This window comes from Schistocerca nitens, chromosome 7, assembly GCF_023898315.1.
Source record: "Schistocerca nitens isolate TAMUIC-IGC-003100 chromosome 7, iqSchNite1.1, whole genome shotgun sequence".
Taxonomy (NCBI): Eukaryota; Metazoa; Arthropoda; class Insecta; order Orthoptera; family Acrididae; genus Schistocerca; species Schistocerca nitens.
The window spans coordinates 283,408,288-283,419,045 of NC_064620.1; the positions used below are offsets into that span (position 1 = coordinate 283,408,288).

General features: G+C 38.6%; 1 protein-coding gene across 1 annotated transcript in view; it reads left to right on the forward strand.

The window, feature by feature from the left end:
• Positions 1–10,758, forward strand: part of LOC126194652 (muscle-specific protein 300 kDa) — a 607,158-nt gene that overhangs the window by 247,696 nt on the left and 348,704 nt on the right. Inside the window, exons 28-30 of the mRNA XM_049932837.1 lie at positions 204–515; positions 815–1,014; positions 6,872–7,121. Coding sequence (XP_049788794.1) covers positions 204–515; positions 815–1,014; positions 6,872–7,121 — 762 coding nt within the window. The remainder of the gene's footprint in view (positions 1–203; positions 516–814; positions 1,015–6,871; positions 7,122–10,758) is intronic.

Below are 10,758 nucleotides of genomic sequence, written 5' to 3' on the forward strand. Positions count from 1 at the left end.
ATTAACTTCTTTGGCACTTCAACATATATAATGACATGTAGTTTCTGTAAGTTATTTCCTAAGTACCTGTTGGTGCGAAAAGTACCAAAATTGACAGTATGTGTGTTGTAATTAAACTGCAGTTAAATTTGTTGTTGTTTTCACAATTCATTAGTAAGTTTGAGTTTGATGATTTGTTCCTGATTATATGTCAAAATTTGCAGGTATTTGAAGTAGAGTGCGAGCAAAAATTGAGTCAGTTGCAAGGTGTAGCATCTCTGGGTCAGCAGTTGCCAGGTGGACGTGGCGCTGATGAACTCGATAGTGTTCGCTCTCGATGGTCAGCTGTTCATAATGCTGTTGTTTCTTGGGGTGGCAAGATGGACAAGGTGGTTGAAGCTTGGCAAGAACTTGATGCCCGTGCAAAACCAATCGAACAGTGGTTACAAAAGGCTGAGAAGGGAGTGCTTCACACTGAAGTTGACGTTGTAACACCAGAAGCTGACAGACTTGAAAAACAACTAGCAGAGCTGAAGGTACATGCTGTCACTGTGTAATTACTCTGTAATTAAAATAAAGTAAAACAAAATGTAGAATCCTGACGTTAGTATGTGACCAAATATAAATCAAACTTTCCATTGTTATTTATTGTTGTCATAATTAACATTTGCCCCACATCTTGATCACATTGTAAAGTCATCACGTTAGTAATATACTTACTACTAGTATTTATAGAATGTTAATTCTGTCTAGTCTGCCTTAATTTGAAGGACTGTTAAATTTTGAACATGTAAGTAAATTTTAGTGGAAAACATGTTTTGCTTGTATTTTTCAGGCTCTGAACAAGGAAATCTCTGAGAATCAAGCACAGTTGATCGTTCTCACACAAATGACTGATAGTGTTGCACAAGGCCTTTCACTAGAAGGTGCCTCTGCCCTGAAAGGTCGTGTAGCAGAAATGAAAGCAAAAATCACAATCCTGGGAGATAATGCAAGACAAAAAATCAATGTGTTATCTGATGTTATACTTGCAAGGTGAGGTTTTATAAGAGTATGCTCTGTGTTGCTGATTCACCAAATGAGGTGATGAAGTGGCTAATACACTAAAATAATGTTTGGCAATATTTGACTTCTTATCATCATCTGGCCATCTTCCATTTGGTTCCCCATGTTTTCTCTAAATGGTATTAGATTAATGAGATACTTACAAAGAAGCATAGTCATTTTTCTGCTTCAGAAAACAGTCAGGAATAACTATCCTACATCAACAGTGATTTGTGATTGCTGTCAGAGTGAGAATGATTCTGTTAATAAATTGAAAATTGCATATAGTAAATGACTACATGTTAGTAAAACAATAGGATTGGCCAAGAATAAAAAGAAGACATGGTGTAACGAAGTGTGTGAACAAGCACTAGAACAGAGAGCTCAGAAATGGAGGAAGTGGAGATGCTGAAAAAAAGAATAACACTTAGAATGTTTCAGAAAACAAAACCAAAAAAAATAAACATTAAAAGTAACCTGGTAAATCAAAAGAATCTTTCAAAAAAAATCTCAGCTTATAAAAGCACAAGAAAATTTCACCAAAAATAGTACTAGTAGTTTTACCAAACTTTAAAACACCAATTTTAAAGTGTATCAACCACCAAGTATGTGTCCACCCCTTAACCTGAGTGGTTAGTGTGTCTGATTCCCATGCAGTGGGCCTGGGTCCGATTCCTGGCCAAGTTGACCATTTTCTCCAATCAGAAACTGGGTGTTGTATTGTCCTCATTATCATTTCATCATTATCAGCACATAAGTTGCCTAACATGGTGTCAGCTGGAAAGATTTGTAACTTGGTGTCGAACTTCCTCAGGTGGGGGACTCTCGGTCATCAGTGCCATATGAGCATTTCGATCTTTTTACCCAGTATTTGTCTCAAAGATGAAAATGGCAAAATAGGATTAAATCAATGAAAATTCTGAAATGTTTGCAAAAACTTTTGACAGGCTCTTAAACTGTACAGTTTCAGCAGTTAAATTAAACAATGGAAAATCCAGGATGGAATGTAACAATATTACAGGAGGAAAGTTGCTACCTACCATATAGTGGAGATGCTGAGTTGCGATAGGAGCAACAAAAAGATTCACACAATTATAGCTCTTGGCCGTTAAGGCCTTTGTCAGCAATAGACACACATACACACACGCACACACACTCTCACACCAACACAACTTACACAAGTCTGCAGTCTCAGACAACTGAAACCACACTGCGAGCAGCAGCACCAGTGCATGATGGGAGTGGCGACTGGGTGGGGGTAAGGAGGAGGTTGGGGTGGGGAGGGGGAGGGATATTATGGTGGGGGTGGCAGACAGTGAAGTGTTGCAGTTTAGACGGGTCTCACTGAAGCCTTCACTGACTGTAATTATCCTCCCAACTTTGTACGAAAACAGATCTTTCCAGTCTCCCACCGCCTCCCAAAGTCCCACAGTCCGGCCACAGAGGAGCATTCCCCTCGTAATTCAGACCATCCAGGACTGGAGCAACTGAATTACATTCTCCACCAGGGTTTGGATTACCTCTCGTTGTGCCTTGAAATGAGAAATGTCCTGCCCACTATCCTTCCCACCCCTCCTACAGTGGTATTCCGCCGTCCACCGAACCTACACAATATCCTCGTCCATCCTTACACAACCCCTGCTCCCAATCCCTCACCTCATGGCTCATACCCCTGTAGTAGACCTAGATGCAAGACCTGTCCCATACATCCTCCTATCACTACCTACTCCAGGCTGGTCACTAACATCACCTATCCCATCAAAGGCAGGGCTACCTGTCAAACCAGTCATGTGATTTGCAAGCTAAGCTGCAACCACTGTGCTGCATTCTGTGTAGGCAAGACAACCAACAAGCTGTCTGTCCACATGAATGGCCACCGACAAACTGTGGCCAAAAAACAAGTGGACCACACTGTTGCTGAACACGCTGCCAAACATGAAATCCCTCATCTCAATGATTACACCACAGCCTGTGCCATATGGATCCTTCCCACCAACACCAGCTTTTCTGAATTGTGCAGATGGGAACTTTCCCTGCAATACATCCTACATTTCCGTAACCCTCCTGGCCTCAACCTTTGTTAGTCACTGTCCTCACACATCCAGTCGCCTCCCTGTTTCCATTCCACCACTACACAGCCGTCATTTCACTGCCACACCCAGTCTTTTAATTTACTTTATTTTTCTCTCCTTTCCGCTACTTATGGCCCCTCCCCCCCCCCCCCCCATCCCCACCTTCTCTCCTGCCCTCTGTCTAAACTGCAGTACTTCACTGTCCGCCACCCCCACCATACTATCCCTCCCTCTCCCCGCCCCAGCCTTCTACTTATCCCACCCAGTTGCCACTTCCATCATGCACTGGTGCTGCTGCTCGCAGTGTGGTTTCAGTTGTCCGAGACTGCAGACGTGTGTGAAAGTTGCATTTGTGTGAGTGTGTGTGTACGAGAGTGTATGTGTGTCTATTGCTGACAAAGGCCTTAATGACCGAAAGCTATAATTGTGTGGATCTTTTTGTTGTGCCTATTGTGACCCAGCATCTCCACTATATGGTGAGTAGCAACTTTCCTCCTGTAATATTGTTACGTTCCATCCTGGATTTTCCATTGTTTAATTTAACTGCTGGAACTGTACAGTTTAAGAGCCTGTCAAAAGTTTTTGCTAATATTTCAGAATTTTCCTTGATTTAATCCTATTGTTACATCAGTTAAATTAGAATATTTTCCAGTACTGGTACCAGATAATCTTTAGGAAGATTTATCGTCAGTTAGAAATTCATGAAACCATCAAAACACTCAAAAACAGCTAAGCAAGAGGTGAAGACTTCGTTACAGCAGAGTCATTGGAATGGTCAGAACTAGGGATGAAAAGGGAGACAAACAGTGTATCAGCAATTAAGGGGAAATGTACATTCTAACAGTTGCAGGTAAAATATTATCAAGAACAGGGGCTAGTGGGGACCAAGGCCAAGGATACTGTGTGACTAAAGAATGTACTGGAAAAACACTTCATATCTTTGCAGTTAGGAGAAACTGGTGTTGGGATGTAGGGTCAAGAGAGCACAGGTTGTGAAGCAACTAATAAGTCAATCATAATGAAAACAGTGGCACATTCTGCCACCTGGTGATGTACCTTAGCCATGGTAGCAGTTTGGCAGTAGCTATTCAGTTGAGTGGACAGCTGCTTGGTAGTTTTTTTCACATAAAAGACACATGGTGTAGTGGAGTTGGTATATGATTCAGCTGGATTAGAATGTTCAAGTTTCCACTTGGATCTTTCACATGGATGTCATCCATGCAGCAACGGATTCAAAATAGAAATTTTATAAGAACAAACCATACCAGTTTGTAGATTAGGTGGGTGACCAGAATATAACTTTTGGTGAAATGGGAAGGATTTTGCCAAGGGTGCTCTTCATTTCAGAGTACAATGAAAATTGGTTCGAGTGAAATGGATGGGAAAGAAAATGTTAAACATACATTTGATTGCTTTGGTTCCAAAATATAATCCTAATTACAGGTACTGATTTTTAAACAAGACATCTTCAGATCCAAAAATCAGGCGAAGAAGAAAATTCCTATTTGTAAATGGTCATAAATAGGGATAATATAAAAGAATTAATAGTCAACATACCATAAAAAACTAGTTACTACAGATAAAATGTCCCAAGTACTGTAAGCATGTGCTTTATCATCACTGCTACTGTCTGTGACTATATACTACCTTCAAAAGGAGGCATCTATGTATCTGCTAGAGAGAGAGCAAAGGCTAGCATAGTTATATGATGAAATTTATTGCATAATGCAGATGTGGTCAAAGAATAGATGTGAAGAAGATTACTTAGAAATGAGAATTATCTTTTGTAACCAAAACAAGTAGATGTTAAAGTGAACATTCAGATCTCATGTTCCACAACATGACTATGTCAAACACTATATATTAAAAATAAAAATTGAATTTGTGGAGGAATGAGGCAGATTGTCTTGCTTTTGTTCTAGATCATGAAGACATTGACTTATTTTACCTTTTGACTCATTTTTGTAGTGGCTTTGCAAAAGAATGAAAATACAACCCAGGATTTTACTAAATCTTGACACTGATGAAGATTATTGTTCTGATTGGAATCCACAATGTAAAATATTTTTATCAAAAAACCTGCAGTTAATTAAAGATAATCTTTATTCCAGAATTCAAAAATGTAGCATCATGTTGTAATAGATTGCCTCAATTGCACATGTGAGATTAACTACATTTTGTTCTCCCCCCCCCCCCCACACACACACACAGAGAGAGGGAGAGAGAGAGGGGGGGGGGCTGTGTGTGCAAATTTGCATTTATAGCAATTGTAGACTCAGAGAAAGTGTTTGACAACGTTGACTGGAATACACTGAATTTCTTGAGGTGATGGGGGTAAAATACAGCGAATGGCTATTTAGAACTTGCACAGAACCCAGATGACAGTTGTAAGAGTCGAGGGGTGTGGAAGGGAAGGAGTGGTTGAGAAGGGAGTGAGACAGGTTGTAGCCTATCCTTGATGTTATTCAATCTGTACACTGAGCAAGCAGTAAAGGAAACCAAAGGTAAATTTGGAGTAGGAATTGAAGTCCAAGGAGATGGAATAAAAGCTTTGAGGTTTGTCAATGACACTGTAATTCTGTCAGAGACAGCAAAGGACTTGGAAGAGCAGTTGTATGGAATGGATAGTGCTTTGAAAGGAAAATATAAAATGGACATTGACAAAAGCAAAATAAGGACAATGGCATGTAGTCGAATTAAATCAGGTGATGCTAAGGGAATTAGATTAGGAAACAAGACATTTAAAGTAGTAAATGAGTTTTGTTAGGCAGCAAAATAACTGATGATGGCCGAAGAGGAGAAGGTATAAAATGTAAACTGGCAGTGGGAAGAAAAGTATTTCAGAAGAAGAGAAATTTATTAACATCGTATATAGATTTAAGAGTTAGGAAGTCTTTCTTGAATTTTTATAGAGTGTAGCGATGTATAGAAGTGAAACGTGGATGATGAGTGGTTTAGACAAGAAGAGAAGCTTTAGAAAGTGGTGCTACCAAAGAATGCTGAAGATTAGGTGGGTAGATCACATAACTAATTGAGGAGATTCTGAACAGAAATGGGGGGAAACAAAATTTCTGGAACAACTTGACGAGAAGAAGGGATTGGGTGACAAGACACATTCTGAGACATCAAGGGATCACCAGTTTAGCATGGGGGGTGGGGAGTCTTGTGGTAAAAATTGTAGAGGGAGACCAAGAGATGAAACAGTAAACAGATTCAGAAGAATGTAACATGCAGTACTTGTTTGGAGATTTGGATATGAAGAGACTTGCACAGGATAGAATAGCAAGGCACTAACTGTGGTAGTTTAATTTTGAACATTTTCTACTTTTTCAACTTTTGTCTCACTTGCAAATTAGTTTCATTTACCTCCAAGGTGTTGTCGACCACCATAGAGTTATCTGCGTACTCCTAATATCTAACGTGTACACTCATGAAGACCATAAAAATGTACATACGTATTTATAGATTCTGTCATGCAGCAATGCAAACTGAAACTGAAATTCAGTAACATTCTTAGCACGATGAGCATTCTAGAGCTGTAGAGCATATTGATTCTAGATGATGTTGGGAGGCAAGCAGAGCTAGATGCCTACTATGGCTAGTTGTGACATCCCTCTTTCCTTAGTGAAAATGCTTTTTATTGTTTAATTTCTCATGAATTTTCTTTTAGATTAGAACTACTAGAGTGAAATATATTACATAGTTAAGTGCACCATTTCCTGCACAATGTGTACACATATCATTGATTTCTGTTACATCTTTATTGGACATTGCAGACAAGAACTCCAGGGTAGGATGTCAGACTTCATGCACTGGATAAATGACTTGGAAGCTGGAGCATCTCAGGTTGAGGAGGTCAGTCCTACCAAAATAGAATCCAGCCTGCAGACAGTCCATGCTCTGCTCCAAGAACATTCAGACAGACAACCTACATTTAATTCACTATATTCTGAGGTCAAGAAAATGCCAGAAAGTGAAGCAACAGCAGTGAGTGAGACATACTCGCAACTTAGTACAAAATATCAGGTGAGCGTCGCATGAGAAATTTTAGTTCCTCGTATTCTACCTTAATTTTTTTCCTTTTTCTCAAAAACGGAGCAATAACAAAGTTATTGTTTGTTTGCCTATTTTCATAGTATTCACTTGTGATGGGTTTTGCTATTTTATTCTCTGTTTTCTTCATTATGTGTGACTGTAACTGTATGTTTTAATATAAGTGCTGGAACAGTTTCTGTGATTTTTTTTGTTTTGCACAGCTATTTTTAAAATCTCACATGCATCATCTGGGACAACACTAAGCCATAAATCAAAACTTGTCATAGACCCATTCTTTGACACAATAGCAGAGCTTGATCTGGTTATTCTTATCATTTAAATATAATTGAGTCATTAACTATTTTATCTAGGCTTAGCCAGAAGTTTTGCCCCACTTAATGTCTTTCACATTTGGCCAAATGTTATATGTATGAAGGAGAATGTGATATCAAACCATATTTTGAGTTTGAACTCCAGTTCACCTTTCCAAAAGTGCCTGGTTGAGTCATTTCTGAGGTTGGAAAAATGGAAGGGCAAAACACCCGCCATAGATCCATGCCTACTGTAGCATTATAGGGCTCATACAAGTTCTCAGGTTGCTAAATAGTTGATTTTTTTTTAGATTGTCCAATGTTGTTCATCATACTGTATAATGTTCTGCAATTGCCTGTAGTAGCTGTTAGTTTAATGGATATGTGATCCAATTACTCAAACAAATGTGACTGAGTAATATTACTATTATTTTGTTGTTATTGTTATTCCTGTGTCAGAAACATCATTTTATACGGTGAAATATTACAGCAAAGCACAAAATGTATGTTACTATGCTTTTCACCAATGCTTTACAACACTGAGGGTGTACTACATTGCCTAAAATAGTTTGTCTTCAGTCCAAGAGGCAGAATAAGTTGACTATTGGAGCATACATGTCATGGTTTGCCGTTTGTCGTACTTGCACTTGGTGTTATCAAAAGTGATGTAGCACCATCATTATTGTGGCCTTGAACCTGTCCACTCCTGTTCTGTCTGATCCAGTTTTCATTGGAGCATTCCATAACTTTCATCTGTCCTTGTGTGTTGAGAAACTTGGGTTTCCACAACTGTAATTTTTTTTTTTCCATTCCAGGTGATAAGGTAGTTTTTGTGATGTTCACAGGAGTCTTTCTTAAAGTCTAGTCAATGAACTGAAGGCACCTGCCTACCTTTAGTGAACAAAGTACTTACATTAAGAGAATGGGACATTTAAGGTAGCCAAGTGCCTTGTTATCAACACATAGACAACTGCATCATTATCTTAAGGCTGCAGAGGCCTCATTCCGTTAAGGAAACCATTTACTAATTTTTCCGCTCCATATTCGCAGACATTTCTTTGTAAATACTACATGGAACTTTCTGGGCAAGTTGATGCAACCTGTCACTTCAAGTAGGCTTCAAACAGTCTCTCCCTAGCCTGCGGTATTGGTGAAGGCCAAATTTATTTGTTTTTTTTTTTTTTTTTTTTTTTTTCATAAAATGATGAGTACCAAATTTGGCTGCTGTATTTTTCAACAGAGTAGTAGAGGACCATTGCTGAGGTATGGATAATCTATGATGGACTGTCCACTTTGATACAGCCAATTATCACAGCAAGTTGTTTTGTGTGAAGACCATCAGTTTGCAATTAATGTAGTGCTTCTCAAAACTGAGGGCCTGTCAAATATTATTACTCTCAGATATATTGGCAGCTACTATGTAGGAACAGTGACTAATAAACAAGGGATGATGGTTTTGGGTACAGAGATACTAAAGGAAGCATATGTCAGCAATGTTGAGAATCAGCTGTTGAGAATCAGCTATTGAACAAGGCCCCAGGGCCTGATCAAGTTCCTATCAGATTATATACAAAATATGCAGCAGAGTTAACTTCTGTTTGAACCATAATGTAATATAATACCCTCAAACAAAAGACTTTGCCTAATAGTTTGAAGAAACCACAGGTCACATAAATCTTTAAGAAGGGTGGCAGAAGGGAGCCACAAAGCTACTGTCTAATATCCTTGACATCTATCTGGTGTAGAATCATAGAACATTTTCTGAGCTCATACATAATGTGATATCATGAACAGAACAGGTTCATCACTGCGATTATCTTGAATGGAGAGTTATCAACAGATGCAGAAGTAACTCCAAGCATGCCCAGGGAAAGTGTGTTGGGATCTTTACTGTGCATGTTGTATATTAATGACCTGGCAACCAATGTTAATAGTAATCCCTGAGTTTTCTAATACAATGGAGTTATCTGCAACTGGTAAAAAGCTCCCCAAAACATCACTAAGATCATAAGATTTCAAAGCAGTGGAAAGATTGGCAGCTTGCTATAAATGTTCATAAATATAAAATTATGCATGTAACAAAATAGGAAAACATTGTATCATATGACTACAATATAAGTGATACATGTTAGGAATCAGTCAATTCATACAAATACCAGAATGTAAAAAATTGTGAGGAATGTCAACTGGAATGATTACATAGGCTCAGTCAAAGGTAAATCAGGTGGCAGATTAAAGTTCATTCATAGGATACTGGTTAATGGAATCAATTTGTAAGGGAGATTTCCCCATAAACCATTTGTGATACATACTATAACATAGTTCAAGTTTGGGAGACCCACGCCAAATAAACAAACACTGTATATTGAAGTTTACATTCAAGGGCAACAGAATGGTCACAAATTTGTATGATCCATGGGTTAGCTGTGCAACTTTAAAATATGTGACAAAGCTGACGATCCACCAAATGTAAGGTGCACAGTGTTATCTGCTTTTTAAATGCATAAAAAGTTTGACTCATCGAAATTTATAGAGAGATAACTGAGGTTTATGGTAATGTGATGGCTGGAGGATCAATTCGGTAGTGGTGTATCATCTTTAATGATGGATGAAAAAATGTTCATGATGAAGATCGCTCGGGATGGCCCACAGTGGTGACTGAAGGACTCAAAGCAAGGACTGAAACAAATATTGAAGAAGATAGGCATTTCACAATTAGTGAACTGCAGTGACCTGTTGTCAGATGCTTTAACAATTTCACTGTGTCATTAAAAGCAAGTGATGTGGAATGCTAACTAGTAGAGTCATCCTCCTTCATGACAATACACATTCACATACAGCAGGAGTGACACAGAACTTGATTCGCCAATTTGAGTGGAAAATGTTTAAGCATCTGCCATACAGTCTTGACTTAGCCCCAAGTGATTATCACTTATTCCCCAAATTGAAAGATTTTTTTTGAGCGGACAGTGCTATGGAAGTGATCACGAACTTAAGAAGCCATTAACCAGTTGTTCAACAACTTGGCAGCAACAGAGTATGCAAAAGGCATAGGAAAGCTAGTAAAATGGTATGACAAGTGCCTAAAGTTAAACAGTGACTATTTAGAAAAGTAGCTTGGGTATCAAATTGTATGTGGAATACACTTATGTTTGATTATATCAAATAAAAATTTATGTAGAAAAAAATGTTCTTTAGTTTCTGAATGACCATCATTGGAGAAGTGGGAAGTAACCCCTGCCATGCACTTCACAGTGGTTTGCATAGTATGGGTATGGATTTAGATGAAACATATTCTGAATTGATGATATTTGGTT